This window comes from Nerophis lumbriciformis, linkage group LG23 (genome assembly GCF_033978685.3).
Source record: "Nerophis lumbriciformis linkage group LG23, RoL_Nlum_v2.1, whole genome shotgun sequence".
Classification (NCBI taxonomy): Eukaryota; Metazoa; Chordata; class Actinopteri; order Syngnathiformes; family Syngnathidae; genus Nerophis; species Nerophis lumbriciformis.
Genome location: NC_084570.2, coordinates 14,294,429 through 14,313,817, shown reverse-complemented (window position 1 = coordinate 14,313,817; position 19,389 = coordinate 14,294,429). Strand labels below are relative to the sequence as shown.

Sequence of the window (19,389 nt, the reverse complement as noted above, 5' to 3'; positions counted from 1 at the left end):
ATTGTATTCTGCATGACAAAAGTATGCTCGTGTGCAGAGGTCTTCAACAGGGGGTCCGTGATCTCTGGTCGGTCCTGCTGAGGTACTGTGGAGGGCCTGTGAAATGTTTTAATGTTTTAAATATTTGTTTCTAGTCCCCCAAAAATGTTTTCACCTATTTAAGATACACATGAAGAAGGCAATACCTCCGCTACAACTATAAATAGGAAAATTTGTCTATAAAACCTCTGCATAACAGTGTATCCGCATTAACATGAAAGAAAAGCGAAATAAATATACATCAACTTTTTTTGCTGCAGCTGTTACATATACTGTAATATTGTACAAACCCTGTTTCCATATGAGTTGGGAAATTGTGTTAGATGTAAATATAAACGGAATGCAATGATTTGCAAATCCTTTTCAACCCATATTCAATTGAATATGCTACAAAGACAAGATATTTGAAGTTCAAACTCATAAACTTTATTTTTTTTTTGCAAATAATAAATAACTTAGAATTTCATGGCTGCAACACGTGCCAAAGTAGTTGGGAAAGGGCATGTTCACCACTGTGTTACATCACCTTTCCTTTTAACAACACTCAGTAAACGTTTGGGAACTGAGGAGACACATTTTTTAAGCTTCTCAAGTGGAATTCTTTCCCATTCTTGCTTGATGTACAGCTTAAGTTGTTCAACAGTACGGGGGTCTCCGTTGTGGTATTTTAGGCTTCATAATGCGCCACACATTTTCAATGGGAGACAGGTCTGGACTACAGGCAGGCCAGTCTAGTACCCGCACTCTTTTACTATGAAGCCACGTTGATGTAACAGGTGGCTTGGCATTGTCTTGCTGAAATAAGCAGGGGCAACATATGTTGCTCCAAAACCTGTATGTACCTTTCAGCATTAATGGCGCCTTCACAGATGTGTAAGTTACCCATGTCTTGGGCACTAATACACCCCCATACCATCACAGATGTTGGCTTTTCAACTTTGCGCCTATAACAATCCAGATGGTTCTTTTCCTCTTTGGTCTGTAGGACACGACGTCCACAGTTTCCAAAAATAATTTGAAATGTGGACTCGTCAGACCACAGAACACTTTTCCACTTTGTATCAGTCCATCTTAGATGAGCTCAGGCCCAGCGAAGCCGACGGCGTTTCTGGGTGTTGTTGATAAACGGTTTTCGCCTTGCATAGGAGAGTTTTAACTTGCACTTACAGATGTAGCGACCAACTGTAGTTACTGACAGTGGTTTTCTGACGTGTTCCTGAGCTTATGTGGTGATATCCTTTACGCACTGATGTCACTTGTTGATGCAGTACAGCCTGAGGGATCGAAGGTCACGGGCTTAGCTGCTTACGTGCAGTGATTTCTCCAGATTCTCTGAACCCTTTGATGATATTACGGACCGTAGACGCTGAAATCCCTAAATTCCTTGCAATAGCTGGTTGAGAAAGGTTTTTCTTAAACTGTTCAACAACTTGCTCACGCATTTGTTGACAAAGTGGTGACCCTCGCCCCATCCTTGTTTGTGAAAGACTGAGCATTTCATGGAATCTACTTTTATACCCAATCATGGCACCAACTTGTTCCCAATTTGCCTGTTCACCTGTGGGATGTTCCAAATAAGTGTTTGATGAGCATTCCTCAACTTTATCTGTATTTATTGCCACCTTTCCGAACTTCTTTGTCACGTGTTGCTGGCATCAAATTCTAAAGTTAATGATTATTTGCAAAAAAAAAAATGTTTATCAGTTTGAACATCAAATATGTTGTCTTTGTAGCATATTCAACTGAATATGGGTTGAAAATGATTTGCAAATCATTGTATTCTGTTTATATTTACATCTAACACAATTTCCCAACTCATGGAAACGGGGTTTGTACATGGTAATTGGGATTTGTTATATATTGTATATATTATATAATAATATAATGTAATATATCAGTATATGTTATATACTTTATATATAATATGTAAATATTAGATATATGTTACCTTTTATATTGCTACTATGGTACATTTTTAGTCTACTTAATACCTGCATTATTCTTTCCATCCTTTGTAACTGAGGTACTGTGTGGAACAATTTCCCTTGTGGATCAATAAAGTTTGCCTAGGTCTAAGTCTAACAGTGTTTTAGTGTGTAACATAAAAAAATACAAAAATTAATAAATCCTTATTTAAACTTTAAACATTTTTGGACTGACTTGAACCATATAATACTGGAAAATAAAATAAAATACTAAATTCAAATGGACCAACAACATCTAAAACACTTTAATCTACAAAACAAAAATTAATAAATAAATAAATAAACAATTTGTGATTATTTTTTTTTCGTCCTAAAACAGAGGAAGTCAGGAATAGTGGCTACAATTAGCACGTTTTGTAGTGCACAGCATTTCTGAAGCACGATACTGATAAAGCATGTTCCCCTGGCATCACACCGTGCTCCCTTCCCACCTCCCCCAAGAAGGCTGGATATAGTTGAAGACCCCTGCTGTGGTGTGATGATGATAATAGTGCAGGGAACTGGCTGTAAAAATGCAAGTGAATGTGATTCGAACCCTTAATCTCGTGAAGCTGAGGCTAACATGCTAGCCACTCGTTAGTCGGGCATCTCTAAATTAGGACATATGAAACTATTTTAAACTATCTCTGCCAGTTGCTGTCTTACCTTTAACTTTAAAGTGTTTATCATCTACCAACCGATTCACAAGATCTTGATCAGTAAGCCGGTGAATGCAGACTTTTTATTGTCATGGCAACAGCGAGACTCACATAGGGCAAGCACCTTAGCTGCAGGGCTCGTCATTGGGCACACACTGGCATTTAATGTTTTCTAAATTAGTTTCAATGGTACCTAAAAGACAAATAGTCTTTTAGGTACCACCGAATTAATGAAGGTGTTTATTATTTATGTGGCGAAACAGAGAGTTTGGACGTCCTGTTCTCTGATCAACTGAACTAATTCTCTCATTGTCACACAGTGGAAGTACACGGCTACTAAAAGCATTTTAAAGGCTACCACAGTATATAGGCTCATATTTTAGGGAACCAAGGTAAACATTATTTTCTTTCCAGGCAGGGCCTCCAAAGCGTGCATGCATACATATACCGTTTTTTTTTTTAATTCATTGTTGATATAAACTTGTCAGCTTTTTGTCATTTCATGATGCCTTTATTTCTATTTGTACCTTTTGATAGAGGAAAGTATTTTTTATTATTATTTATTTTTCACATTATGTGCATGTAGATGCTGTATCGGGACGGTTTCATTAAGAGGTTGAGCAGAAATACGTCATATAGGAATTAACTATACACAATAAAACATTAACAAAATGATGTGTCAAATGGTTTTGAAAGTAATACCTTTGTGACATGAAAAAAACACAAGTAATGTTAAAAAAAAAAACATGGCGTTTACTTTTTGATATCAAAATAAAACAAATCAGTTTGGCTAATAAAGTCTAATAAACAAAATGTGTTCTTCTCCAACGCCCCCTTGTGGTTTAGTACAACAGTTTGGCCAACAACAACAAAAAAACAGTAGTGACCGCGTGTTTCCTCACCTCATTAACTCTCAGTCACAGCAGCTGATGGAGGCTGTATTGTCAAAATGAAAGCAACGTCATATAGTTTTTCTCCTTCGCTGTATACTTTTAGTGTGGGGACAAGTGTCTCCAATATTGTCCACACCTGTCTCCATCTAACAGCAGTGCACTCTTAAACACACGGCGGGAAGCGAGGGAAAATGTCTGGAGCGTCCCGGAAGAGTTGGTGCTGCAAGGAATTCTGGGAATGTAGTCTGTTGCGTTTATGTTGTGTTGCGGTACAAATACTCCCCCAAAATGTAATTGGCATTGTTGTTTAGTGTGGTTTCACCATATGGCACATGTTTATGACAGTGTTGCCGTTGTTTATACGGCCACCCTTAGTGTGACATGTAGGTCTTTTGACTATATACCATGATGCGAAATTAACCTGTTAGTCCGTCATGACTAAAGAACCACATGACGCTAGTGCGCATGCGCCTAAATCCGTGTAAACTATGGGACGGCGTGGCGAAGTTGGTTGAGTGGCCGTGCCAGCAATCTGAGGGTTGCTGGTTACTGGGGTTCAATCCCCACCTTCTACCATCCTCGTCACGTCCGTTGTGTCCTTGGGCAATACACTTCACCCTTGCTCCTGATGGGTGCTGGTTAGCGCCTTGCATGGCAGCTCCCGCCATCAGTGTGTGAATGTGTGTGTGAATGGGTGAATGTGGAAATACTGTCCAAGCGCTTTGAGTACCTTGAAGGTAGAAAAGCGCGATACAAGTATAACCCATTTATCATTTGTTTATCATTTATCATGCATGAATAAATGACGGGGGTTCTGTATATTATAAAGTAAACTCATCATTATGCCGTCGACCATTATATCCCTCGTCCATTACCAAGTAAAAAGTCACGGCAAGCTGTTGCCGCACATGTTGGTAAATTTTTATGGGCATTACGGCAAATGAGAGGGTGGTCGCGGTAATTGTTGTGGTTAAATTCGAGCCCTGCATGTGTAACACAAACAAGCACATTGGCGCCTGAAGTCTGCCACACAGTGACATACTTGCCAACCTTGAGACCTCCGAATTCAGGAGATTGGGGGGGGTTTGAGGTGTGGGGGGGTGGGCGGGGTTGAGGTGGGCAAGGTTGGGGGGGGGGGGGTGTTTGGTGGTAGCGGGGTTGTATATGGTAGCCCGGAAGAGTTAGGGATACAAGGGATTCTGGGTATTTGTTCTGTTGTGTTTATGTTGTGTTACGGTGCGGATGTTCTCCCGAAATGTGTTTGTCATCCGTGTTTGGTGTGGGTTCACAGTGTAGCGCATATTTGTAACAGTGTTAAAGTTGTTTATACGGCCACCCTCAGTGTGACCTGAATGGCTGTTGATCAAGTCACTTACGTGTGTCTGCAGAAGTCTCATACAACATGTGACTGGGCCGGCACGCTGTTTGTATGGAGAAAAAGCGGACGCGACGACGGTTTGTAGAGGACGCTAAAGACAGTGCCATCACGGCACGCCCTTAATATTGTTGTCCGGGTGAAAATCGGGAGAATAGTTGCCCCGGGAGATTATCGGGAGGGGCACTGAAATTCGGGAGTCTCCCGGAAAAATCGGGAGGGTTGGTAAGTATGCACAGTGATGACTCTTCAGTCGGTTGGCTTTGGTAAATTAATGAGAAATCGGGGCTCAAGTAGCGCAATTTGTCAAGAGCATTTTTATTTTGAAGAAAGAGTGGGACACAAAGGCAGGAAAACACATCTGTACACATGGTAGGCACACAGGAATATACAAAGAAAAGAAGGTTTTGACTTAATGAGAATGCCGTGTGAGCCGCTCCTTGGCGCTGGACTATAGGAAGAGAGGCATTAACGAAATGTCTGAGCGTTACCCAGTCTTGTTTTATCAAAAGTAAATGTGACAAGAGACTGAGGCACCTGTTGCCATGCAGCGCGGGTTACCATGGCGATTACTCCAATTAAACCCGCGCCAGCTTGGTAACATTGCAAAATACACCCTAATCTGTACTATTGACGTCTCAGCCGTCTTATCAGTAGTTAAGTCGGGCCGCCAGCTTCTTCTCTTCCCTAAGATTGAGAAATATGTCAGGAATAATTATCTGCTGGGTAAAAAAGTTGGATTCCAAACCTTTTGTATCATTTTGACATGCACACAAAGGGGTTTATTAAGAGGACATTTGCTAAGGCTTGACAAGACATTTGAGTACAAGCTACCTGTACTTCGGGTTGGACATTGATGGGAGCCGGGTCTTACATTCCGATTCTATCGTCTAAATCAGTGGTTCTCAACCTTTTTTCAGTGATGTACCCCCTATGAAAAAATGTTTAATTCAAGTACCCCCTAATCAGAGCAAAGCATTTTTGGTTGAAAAAAAAAGAGATAAAGAAGTAAAATACAGCACTATGTCATCAGTTTCTGATTTATTAAATTGTATAACAGTGCAAAATATTGCTCATTTGTAGTGGTCTTTCTTGAACTATTTGGGAAAAAAAGATATAAAAATAACTAAAAACTTGTTGAAAAATAAACAAGTGATTCAATTATAAATAAATATTTCTGCACATAGAAGTAATCATCAACTTAAAGTGCCCTCTTTGGGGATTGTAATAGAGATCCATCTGGATTCATGAACTGAATTCTAAACATTTCTTCACAAAAAAATTAATCTTTAACATCAATATTTATGGAACATGTCCACAAAAAATCTAGCTGTCAACACTGAATATTGCATTGTTGCATTTCTTTGCACAGTTCTTTTTGACAGACATTTTAGTGAGGGTCAAACCATCATGGCATGGGGGAAACTCTGGGTTTATGGTAATGAATGGAATAGCCTACTTGATTTGATGTTCAGTTTATGAACTTACATTCATATTTTGTTGAAGTATTATTCAAAAAATATATTTATAAAGGATTTTTGAATTGTTGCTATTTTTAGAATATTTAAAAAAAAATCTTACGTACCCCTTGGCATACATTCAAGTACGCCCAGGGGTACCCGTACCCCCATTTGAGAACCACTGGTCTAAATGTTTAAAACGTCTTTTTTTTTCCCCCCGATGCTCAGTCCGCCGACTGGAAGAATTCAAAAGATTGATATTTATATATTGGTTGAAAATAGCACCGTGACAATTGGACATGTTTGACCCTGCCTCTTAAATGAATCACAATGGAGAATTGTTTAGAACTAAAAAGAAAAAACAAATTCGGAACCCCAATCGTCCAAATCCAAACGATGCTCAACTTTACTTGGACGGTATGTTTGAAGCCACTGATAGTCCAGTGGGTGAGTTCCCACTTAATGACAGTATGCATGTGAGTTTGCCCAAAGTCTGCTTGAATAAGCTCCAGCTCAGCTCAGCCAGCACATGACAAGTGGTAGACCATGGACTGATGAATGGATACATGTACTGTTGCTTTTGCATTGTTTGGTAGTAGTGCTCTAATATACAAAACCCAAAACCAGTGAAGTTGGCACCTTGTGTAAATGGTAAATAAAAACAGAATACAATGATTTGCAAATCCTTTTCATCCTATATTCAATTGAATAGACTGTAAAGGCAAGATACTTAACGTTCAAACTGGAAAATGTTATTTTTTGCAAATATTAGCTCATTTGGAATTTAATGCCTGCAACATGTTTAAAAAAGCTGGCACAAGTGGCAAAAAAGACTGAAAAAGTTGAGGAATGCTCATCAAACACTTATATACAGGTAAAAGCCAGTAAATTAGAATATTTTGAAAAACTTGATTTATTTCAGTAATTGCATTCAAAAGGTGTAACTTGTACATTATATTTATTCATTGCACACAGACTGATGCATTCAAATGTTTATTTCATTTAATTTTGATGATTTGAAGTGGCAACAAATGAAAATCCAAAATTCCGTGTGTCACAAAATTAGAATATTACTTAAGGCTAATACAAAAAAGGGATTTTTAGAAATGTTGGCCAACTGAAAAGTATGAAAATGAAAAATATGAGCATGTACAATACTCAATACTTGGTTGGAGCTCCTTTTGCCTCAATTACTGCGTTAATGCGGCGTGGCATGGAGTCGATGAGTTTCTGGCACTGCTCAGGTGTTATGAGAGCCCAGGTTGCTCTGATAGTGGCCTTCAACTCTTCTGCGTTTTTGGGTCTGGCATTCTGCATCTTCCTTTTCACAATACCCCACAGATTTTCTATGGGGCTAAGGTCAGGGGAGTTGGCGGGCCAATTTAGAAAAGAAATACCATGGTCCGTAAACCAGGCACGGGTAGATTTTGCGCTGTGTGCAGGCGCCAAGTCCTGTTGGAACTTGAAATCTCCATCTCCATAGAGCAGGTCAGCAGCAGGAAGCATGAAGTGCTCTAAAACTTGCTGGTAGACGGCTGCGTTGACCCTGGACCTCAGGAAACAGAGTGGACCGACACCAGCAGATGACATGGCACCCCAAACCATCACTGATGGTGTAAACTTTACACTAGACTTCAGGCAACGTGGATCCTGTGCCTCTCCTGTCTTCCTCCAGACTCTGGGACCTCGATTTCCAAAGGAAATGCAACATTTGCATGGTTGGGTGATGGTTTGGGGTGCCATGTCATCTGCTGGTGTCGGTCCACTCTGTTTCCTGAGATCCAGGGTCAACGCAGCCGTCTACCAGCAAGTTTTAGAGCACTTCATGCTTCCTGCTGCTGACCTGCTCTATGGAGATGGAGATTTCAAGTTCCAACAGGACTTGGCGCCTGCACACAGCGCAAAATCTACCCGTGCCTGGTTTACGGACCATGGTATTTCTGTTCTAAATTGGCCCGCCAACTCCCCTGACCTTAGCCCCATAGAAAATCTGTGGGGTATTGTGAAAAGGAAGATGCAGAATGCCAGACCCAAAAACGCAGAAGAGTTGAAGGCCACTATCAGAGCAACCTGGGCTCTCATAACACCTGAGCAGTGCCAGAAACTCATCGACTCCATGCCACGCCGCATTAACGCAGTAATTGAGGCAAAAGGAGCTCCAACCAAGTATTGAGTATTGTACATGCTCATATTTTTCATTTTCATACTTTTCAGTTGGCCAACATTTCTAAAAATCCCTTTTTTGTATTAGCCTTAAGTAATATTCTAATTTTGTGACACACGGAATTTTGGATTTTCATTTGTTGCCACTTCAAATCATCAAAATTAAATGAAATAAACATTTGAATGCATCAGTCTGTGTGCAATGAATAAATATAATGTACAAGGTACACCTTTTGAATGCAATTACTGAAATAAATCAAGTTTTTCAAAATATTCTAATTTACTGGCTTTTACCTGTATATATAACATTCCACAGGTGAACAGGCTAATTGGGTATAAAAACAGCTTACATGAAATGCTCAGTCATTCACAAACAAGGATGGGGCGAGGGTCACCACTTTGTGAACAAATGCGTGAGCAAATTGTCAAACAGTTTAGGAACAATATTTCTCAACGAGCTATTGCAAGGAATTTAGGGATTTCACCATCTACGGTCCATAATATTATCAAAAGGTTCAGAGAATCTGGAGAAATCGCTGCACGTAAGCAGCAAGGCCGTGACGTTCGATCCCTCAGGCGGTACTGTATCAAAAACCGTCATCAGTGTGTAAAGGATATCACCACATGGGCTCAGGAACACTTCAGAGAACCACTGTCAGTAACTACATTTTGTCGCTACATCTGTAAGTGCAAGTATGCAAAGCGAAAGCCATTTATCAACAACACCCAGAAACGCCGCCGGCTTCGCTGGGCCCGAGCTCGTCTAAGATGGACTGATGCAAAGAGGAAACGTGTTCTGTGTTCTGATGAGTCCACATTTCAAATTGCTTTTGGAAACTGTGGATGTCGTGTCCTCCGGAACAAAGAGGAAAAGAACCGTCCGGATTGTTATAGGCGCAAAGTTGACAAACCAGCATCTGTAAGGGTATGGAAGTGTATTAGTGCCCAAGGCATGGGTCACTTACACATCTGTGAAGGCACCATTAATGCTGAAAGGTACATACAGGTTTTGGAGCACCATATGTTGTCATCCAAGCAACGCTATCATGGACGCCCCTGCTTATTTCAGCAAGACAATGCCAAGCCACGTGTTACAACAGTGTGGCTTCATAGAAAAAGACGGCGGGTACTAGACTGGCCTGCTTGTAGTCCAGACCTGTCTCCCATTGAAAATGTGTGGCGAAATATGAAGCCTAAAATACCACAACAGAGACCCCCGGACTGTTGAACAACTTAAGCTGTACATCAAGCAAGAATGGGAATTAATTCCACCTGAAAATTTTAAAAAATTGGTGTCCTCAGTTCCCAAATGAGTGTTGTTAAAAGGAAAGGCCATGTAACACAGTGGTAAAAATTCCCCTGTGCCAACTTTTTTGCAATGTGTTGCTGCCATTAAATTCTAAGTTAATGATTTTTTGCAAAAAAAAAAAAAAAAATTCTCAGTTCGAACATTAAATATCTTGTCTTTGCAGTCTATTCAATTGAATATAATGTGAAAAGGGTTTGCAAATCATTGTAATCTGTTTTTAGTTACGATTTACACAACGTGCCACTTGTTTGGGGTTTTGTAGTATCATGTATTTCTATGTACCACTAGTAGTATACGTCAAGTAGCAATGTTAAAGGACCTCTCGGGACCATACATGAACATGGTTTGTTTCTTCCTACCCCCTACACATGTTGTCCTTCATTTGTTCTGCCTTCATGAGCTGTACCATTGTTAGAATATGATTTTGCCAATATCAAATCCCTTAATCCCTCTTTGTATGTTCTTGTCTTGCAGTGGAAGGATGCACAGATTGGTCCGTGGACTATCTGAAGTACAAAGTGCTCCTGGGCGAACCCGTTCGGATTAAGTGTGCTTTATTCTATGGATATATCCGGGCCAACTATACGCATGCTCAGAGCTCAGGACTCAGCCTGATGTGGTACAAAAGTGCGGGACATGGTGACTTTGAGGAGCCCATCAGTTTTGATGGCACACGTATGAGCAAGGAGGAGGACGCCATATGGTTCCGGCCAGCTGAGATGGAGGACGTGGGCTACTATTCCTGCGTACTAAGGTACACGTCCACACTGTCGTGTCAAGTCATGTCTGAATCTTCCAGTAATCCATTACTTTCAATACTCGTCTTGCTTACTTGCTGGTTCTAGTCCTTCATAAAATACTAATATAACGAGAAATACTGCTAAAAATGTACAAAAAAAGGACATGTGCATCTTTTTTGTAAGAATTGTGGAGGTTTTAAGATATTGTTAGCTGGAGGTGATCTAATCGGGGTTTTATGCTGCCGATTTCGATATTAATCAACCAAGAGTGACATCGGCCAATACCGATAATACGGCCGTCCGTCCATTTTCTACCGCTTGTCCCTATCGGGGTTGCGGAGGGTGCGGGGGGTGCATTCTATGTGTCATACTTGATCATTTTGCGATATTGCCATATTTTTGCTGAAAGGATTTAGTAGAGAACATCGACGATAAAGTTCGCAACTTTTGGTCGCTGATAAAAAAGCCTTGCCTGTACCGGAAGTAGCAGACGAGTAGCGTGACGTCACAGGTTGTGGAGCTCCTCACATCTGCACATTGTTTACAATCATGGCCACCAGCAGCGAGAGCGATTCGGACCGAGAAAGCGACGATTTCCCCATTAATTTGAGCGAGGATGAAAGATTTGTGGATGAGGAAAGTGAGAGTGAAGGACTAGAGGGCAGTGGGAGCGATTCAGATAGGGAAGATGCTGTGAGAGGGGGTGGGACCTGATATTCAGCTGGGAATGACTAAAACAGTAAATAAACACAAGACATATATATTCTCTATTAGCCACAACACAACCAGGCTTATATTTAATATGCCACAAATTAATCCCGCATAACAAACACCTCCCCCCTCCCGTCCATATAACCCGCCAATACAACTCAAACACCTGCACAACACACTCAATCCCACAGCCCAAAGTACCGTTCACCTCCTCAAAGTTCATACAGCACATATATTTCCCCAATGTCCCCAAAGTTACGTACGTGACATGCACATAGCGGCACGCACGTACAGGCAAGCGATCAAATGTTTGGAAGCCGCAGCTGCATGCATACTCACGGTACCGCGTCTGCTCATCCAACTCAAAGTCCTCCCGGTAAGAGTCTCTGTTGTCCCAGTTCTCCACAGGCCAATGGTAAAGCTTGACTGTCATCTTTCTGGAATGTAAACAATGAAACACCGGCTGTGTTTGTGTTGCTGCAGCCGGCCTCAATACACCGCTTCCCACCTACAGCTTTCTTCTTTGCTGTCTCCATTGTTCATTGAACAAATTGCAAAAGATTCACCAACACATATGTCCAGAATACTGTGGAATTTTGCGATGAAAACAGACGACTTAATGATGTCCCGAAATGTCCTCTACAATCCGTGACGTCACGCGCTGACGTCATCATACCGAGACGTTTTCAGCAGGATATTTCGCGCAAAATTTAAAATTGCACTTTAGTAAGCTAACCCGGCCGTATTGGCATGTGTTGCAATGTTAAGATTTCATCATTGATATATAAACTATCAGACTGCGTGGTCGGTAGTAGTGGGTTTCAGTAGGCATTTAAACATACCTGTGCACGTGCTCTCGTCACCTTGTGTGTTTGCTCGCATGCATTTAAGCCAGTCAGGCCTCTGTCATCCCCTTTCACAAACACACAAGCATGCGTCCGACATGTCAGTCCTTTGTTCCCACGAGACCAGCTGCAACTGGCAGGAACTTAGGAAGCCTCCAATTTGTAAGTAGAGGCAGGCCAACGCACACACACACACACATGTGCACACTTGACATTCTGAGCATGCACGCTTGTCTCTTTGGCTCTCTTGCACCCACTCCCTGAGACACACACACACACACACACACACGGGCAGATCCGTTGCCACATAACGAGGGAGCGCATACATCACGTATAGTAAAAGAACGCCGAGCAGATGAGCAGTGCTGTGTGTCAAATCGAGGTCAGCACTCAGCTGTTTCAGATGTTATACCCCGAGGAGCATTGTCGTATGCGAGGCAAAACCATCTGCAGTGGCAAAGTCTGTCACCTAATGCAGAGTGGCAGAGAACACACACACACACACACACACACATATATACACTCGTCACTCATCAGCTCTGCTACAACAGTCTCGATTAGCGACACACAGAATCAGTGGACCGGTCAGCGTTGAAAGTCTGTGACGTGGAGTTGAAAAACGTGTTAGCAGAATAACTCAAAAACTACTTGACTGATTAGACATGCGATTCAATAATCTGCCACATCTAGGATCCATACGCCCGCCTTTAAAACAAGGGTTTTTAGACGTGACGGCAGTCTTTTCCCTGGTTTCTCGCTACAAAAAGAATGGGAAATTGAACTTGACATGGCCAGCGGGAAAAATCTAAAAGCCCAAGAAGAGTCTTTGGCTATTTCATACTAGGGATGTCCGATAATATCGAACTGCCGATATTATCGGCCGATAAATGCTTTAAAATGTAAAAAAAAAAAAAAAAAAAAAAAAAAAATTTAATATCGGAAATTATCGGTATCAGTTTCAAAATTATCGGTATCGGTTTTTAAAAAAGGAAAATGTATCACTTATTAAAACGCCACTGTGTACACGGACGTAGGGAGAAGTACAGAGCGCCAATAAACCTTAAAGGCACCGCCTTTGCGTGCCGGCCCAGTCACATAATATCTACAGCTTTTCACACACACAAGTGAATGCCAAGCATACTTGGTCAACAGCCATACAGGTCACACTGAGGGTGGCCGTATAAACAACTTTAACACTGTTACAAATATGCGCCACACTGTGAACCCACACCAAACAAGAATGACAAACACATTTCGGGAGAACATCCGCACTGTAACACAACATAAACACAACAGAACAAATACCCAGAACCCCTTGCAGCACTAACTCTTCCGGGACGCTACAATATACACCCCCCGACATCATGGCAGATTTGATACTCGGTGGTTTCTGCGTTCTTCCTAAACATCCAAACTAGGGTTGTACGGTATACCGGTATTAGTATAGTATCGCGGTACTAATGAATCAAAAACGGTACTATGCTCTGTTTGAAAAGTACCGGTTCCCAGGGCATGACGGCACGTCGTCATGACATTGCTGGTTTTGCGAGCAGCGGAGCATGTTCAGCAGCGCACAATCACGGAGTACTTACAAGCAGACACAGTGTGTAGACAGGTGTGTACTGTAATCTACTTACTAACATACTTGCCAACCCTCCCGAATTTTCTGGGAGACTCCCCCGAATTTCTCCCGATTTCCAGCCGTACTTAAGGCACGCCCTCTCCAGGTCCGTCGTCACGTCCTCTTGGCCAACCAAAAAGTAACCACAGAACACCGTATAGTGTTCTGTGGTTACTTTTTGGTTGGCCAACGGTTTACGTTGTATTGCGCACCCTGACGGCAAGTGTGGGAGTCGGTTCTGAAGTCTGAAGTAAAGAGACGTAACTTTGTCACCTCGCCTGGTTATTGACTCCAACCCAGAATATAACACTGCCCATACCTATGCTCCTCCAAAGGCTGTGTTACTGCTGCAAAGCATTGCACTTTCAAATACAACAATGAGTAGAGAGGAGTGTAAATAACGCTGACACTGAAATTCAAGTATTTATTTTATTTATATATATATATATATATATATATATATAATAAAATACATATATATACACACCCCGTTTCCATATGAGTTGGGAAATTGTGTTAGATGTAAATATAAACCGAATACAATGATTTGCAAATCCTTTTCAACCCATATTCAATTGAATGCACTACAAAGACAAGATATTTGATGTTCAAACTCATAAACTTTTTTTTTTTTTTGCAAATAATAATTAACTTAGAATTTCATGGCTGCAACATGTGCCAAAGTAGTTGGGAAAGGGCATGTTCACCACTGTGTTACATCACCTTTTCTTTTAACAATACTCAGTTAACATTTGGGAACTGAGGAGACACATTTTTTAAGCTTCTCAGGTGGAATTCTTTCCCATTCTTGCTTGATGTACAGCTTAAGTTGTTCAACAGTCCGGGGGTCTCCGTTGTGGTATTTTAGGCTTCATAATGCGCCACACATTTTCAATGGGAGACAGGTCTGGACTACAGGCAGGCCAGTCTAGTACCCGCACTCTTTTACTCTGAAGCCACGTTGATGTAACACGTGGCTTGGCATTGTCTTGCTGAAATAAGCAGGGGCGTCCATGGTAACGTTGCTTGGATGGCAACATATGTTGCTCCAAAACCTGTATGTACCTTTCAGCATTAATGGTGCCTTCACAGTTGTGTAAGTTACCCATGTCTTGGGCACTAATACACCCCCATACCATCACAGATGCTGGCTTTTCAACTTTGCGCCTATAACAATCCGGATAGTTATTTTCCTCTTTGGTCCGGAAGACACGACGTCCACAGTTTCCAAAAATAATTTGAAATGTGGACTCGTCAGACCACAGAGCACTTTTCCACTTTGTATCAGCCCATCTTAGATGAGCTCAGGCCCAGCGAAGCCGACGGCGTTTCTGAGTGTTGTTGATAAACGGTTTTCGCCTTGCATAGGAGAGTTTTAACTTGCACTTACAGATGTAGCGACCAACTGTAGTTACTGACAGTGAAGTGTTCCTGAGCCCATGTGGTGATATCCTTTACACACTGATGTCGCTTGTTGATGCAGTACAGCCTGAGGGATCGAAAGTCACAGGCTTAGCTGCTTACTTGCAGTGATTTCTCCAGATCCCTTTGATGATATTACGGACCGTAGATGGTGAAATCCCTAAATTCCTTGCAATAGCTGGTTGAGAAAGGTTTTTCTTAAACTGTTCAACAATTTGCTCACGCATTTGTTGACAAAGTGGTGACCCTCACCCCATCCTTGTTTGTTGAATGACTGAGCAGTTCATGGAATCTACTTTTATACCCAATCATGGCACCCACCTGTTCCCAATTTGCCTGTTCACCTGTGGTAAGTGTTTGATGAGCATTCCTCAACTTTATCAGTATTTAATGCCACCTTTCTCAACTTCTTTGTCACGTGTTGCTGGCATCAAATTCTAAAGTTAATGATTATTTGCAAAAAAAAAAAAAAAAAAATGTTTATCAGTTTGAACATCAAATATGTTGTCTTTGTAGCATATTCAACTGAATATGGGTTGAAAAGGATTTGCAAATCATTGTATTCCGTTTATATTTACATCTAACACAATTTCCCAACTCATATGGAAACGGGGTTTGTATATATATAGCTAGAATTCACTGAAAGTCAAGTATTTTATAATAATACTTGAATTTCAGTGAATCCTACCTATAAATATACTCCTTACCCCCCCACCCCCCGCCCAATCATGCCCATTATGAGTGTATGCAAACATTTAGGTAGTGCGCTCTTAACCAGGATGCTTAGCTGTCCATTATTTTCTATTCTAGCGGTTGTTAGAGGTTTAAATGGATTGCTTGACTGCACCTCACCTATCAGTTATCCTAATGCCCCTCTTAAAACTGCGATTTCTCATTCACAAATAGGTGCGCACACCTGTTCGGCAAGATTAGCAAAGCAAAGACCGCACCGCCTCCTGGCAGGTGGATAATGTTTAACCCCATGACCGCTTGAATTTATGCCGGCATGCTGTTGTCCACGTGCGGCGTTAATGGCCTCCCTGCATGTCCCGCAATGTCCGTGTTGTCACCAGCAGAGAACCACGGGAAGAAAATATAATGAAGGCTTAAACGTATCGGTGTAAGGAAAAATGCGGCTAACCTTGCACATCTGGCCACACTGACATTCCACCACATGGGCCGTATTAGTATTCACCGGCAGAGGTGGCAGGTAATCTCTCATGGAAATGACAGGCATAATGGGCAGCCTGGAACACTCAGTCATTCAGCTCCAGCCCCGGCCAATTGATCCCAACCAACTGTCAAGGCTTATAAGAAACGGCAGACTAAATTAGGGACGGTTTGTGCCAGCTCAGATTGGTGATGATGTGGAGCCTAAAGATTCTGTTTGTGTTGTCACCTTGCTGGTGTTTGATTGAGCCTTTCAAAAAAAAGGACTGTAGAGATATAAAGTTAAAGTACCAATGATTGTCACACACACACTAGATGTGGCGAAATTATTCTCTGCATTTGACCCATCACCCTTGATAACCCCCTGGGAGGTGAGGGGAGCAGTGGGCAGCAGCGGTGGCCGCGCCCGGGAATCATCTTTGGTGATTTAACCCCCAATTCCAACCCTTGAGCTGAGTGTCAAGCAGGGAGGTAATGGGTCCCATTTTTATAGTCTTTGGTATGACTCGGCCGGGGTTTGAACTCACAACCTACCGATCCCTAGGCGGACACTCTAACCACTAGGCCACTGAGTAGGTTATATGTGAAGGATTTTACAATCGTCACTAGTAGGTTGGTCGGAGATTCTGACAACCTTAGGCAAACATATCACAGTTTCACAATTTAGTAAGTAAGTACCGTATTTTTGAGAGTATAAGTCGCACCGGAGTATAAGTCGCACGTGCCAAAAATGCATAATAAAGAAGGAAAAAAACATATAAGTCGCACTGGAGTATAAGTCGCATTTTGGGGGAAATGTATTTGATAAAACCCAACACCAAGAATAGACATTTGAAAGGCAATTTAAATTAAATAAAGAATAGTGAACAACAGGCTGAATAAGTGTACGTTATATGAGGCATAAATAACCAACTGAGAACGTGCCTGGTATGTTAACGTAACATATTATGGTAAGAGTCATTCAAATAACTATAACATATAGAACATGCTATACGTTTACCAAACAATCTGTCACTCCTAATCGCTAAATCCCATGAAATCTTATACGTCTAGTCTCTTACGTGAATGAGCTAAAAAATATTATTTGATATTTTACGGTAATGTGTTAATAATTTCACACATAAGTCGTTCCTGAGTATAAGTCGCACCCCCGGCCAAACTATGAAAAAAATTGCGACTTATAGTCCGAAAAATACGGTAAGTACATTTTATTTATAACGCGCTTTTCACAGATAAAATCGCAAAGCCCGGTTGCCGGTGGGGCGGGGGCGGTCTTCCCGTCCGGTTGCGGGGAGTCTCTGGGTCCCTCGGGCGGGGCGTCTCGCCTTTCTGCCCGTGTGGGGTGTGGTCTCTCGCTGGCTTGGGGTCTGGCTGTCCCCTGCTTTTCTCGTGCCCTGTCCTCTGCCGGGTGCGTCTGTCTGCGGCCTGCTGCTGGCCCTTGTGGGCGGTACGGTGGGTCGGGCTCTGGGGTTCCTGTCGCTGGCCGGCTTGGCTGCGTGGGGGCGGTGGTCCCTGGTTCCCTGGGCACCACGCCTCCTGTTTGTGGGTTGGGCTCTCGGGGGTGATGGGGCCGTGCTCTGGCTCCCACGCACTCTGGGAGTCGAATGTATTGTACATGCAAATTCACATATGCTCACATACGTACATAGGTACCTACGCTCCCACATACATACACAAATACAGTACATATTTACCTACCTAATGTTCGTACATCCACACGCACATTCAATATACAGACATACACATACACATACTGTACATATACATTCACTGTACAAACACATATACACATTCTGTACATATACATTCATTGTACAAACACATATACACATTCTGTACATATACAAGTACATATGCATACTTACACTCATGCACATAATCACGTTTCATCAAACATATATTAACGTTGTTGCCCTAGGGTAAACTGGGTGTAACACATGGCACACTGACAAAGCTTAACCTATTGTGACTATAACAATCTACAAGGTTAATGTAGGTTGCTTCTCTTTCTCCCCCTCCATTTTTCTGCATTCTTTCGTATCTCAAGTTATCATTACGTATATGTATTGTTGCATTTAAACAACTGTATTGTTGATAATAAAGGTAAATTATTGGTATTGTTCATTATCAATAGCGCTATTTCTATTGGTATTTGTATTGATCCATTTGTAGTGTAATAATGCTCATTGTCATTTCTGTATTATTTTTTATTTTTCGCTAATTGCTTATTTGCTATTACTTTTACCATCATATTTGTACATGTCATATTTGCTGATGTTGCTCTATTGTTGTTGTTGTTGTTGTTTGCTGTTGTTGTTTTTGTCTCTCTGTCTAATCCCCCTCCTGTCCCCACAATTTCCCCCTCTGTCTTCTTTTTTTTTTTCTCTTTCTATCCCCTCCTGCTCCGGCCCGGCTGCACTAAATGATAATATAAATACATTTAATAAAGTCAAATACAAATAAGGCAACAAGAGAAGTATCCTACACTTCTCTTTTGTAAAGTAAATCTGAACAGCCGACATGGGCATCTACATCAACTATATGATTTGCCTGAGAAGCTGGACAGGACATAAAAAAAAAAAATAATAATAATAATAATAATAATAATAACTATAACATATAGAACATGCTATACGTTTACCAAACAATCTGTCACTCCTAATCGCTAAATCCCACAAAGTCTTATACGTCTAGTCTCTTACCGTGAATGAGCTAAAAAATATTATTTGATATTTTACGGTAATGTGTTAATAATTTCACACATAAGTCGTTCCTGAGTATAAGTCGCACCCCCGGCCAAACTATGAAAAAAATTGCGACTTATAGTCCGAAAAATACGGTAAGTACATTTTATTTATAACGCGCTTTTCACAGATAAAATCGCAAAGCATAGCTAAAGTAAAACAACAATTAAATGTATCATTTTGTATCCTTTTTATGATTTTGCCTCTGTTGTTTTAACTTAGACTTAGACAAACTTGTGGCATTTGGCCACCCATCCAAATGACCAGAATTATG

General features: G+C 41.4%; 1 protein-coding gene across 2 annotated transcripts in view; it reads left to right on the top strand.

Annotated features, from left to right (window-relative positions):
- LOC133622367 (interleukin-1 receptor accessory protein-like 1) overlaps nucleotides 1–19,389 on the top strand; it is a 555,729-nt gene that overhangs the window by 223,874 nt on the left and 312,466 nt on the right. For both annotated transcript variants that reach the window (XM_061985016.1, XM_061985015.1), the window contains exon 3: nucleotides 10,337–10,616. In XM_061985016.1, the coding sequence (XP_061841000.1) occupies nucleotides 10,337–10,616 (280 nt within the window). The remainder of the gene's footprint in view (nucleotides 1–10,336; nucleotides 10,617–19,389) is intronic.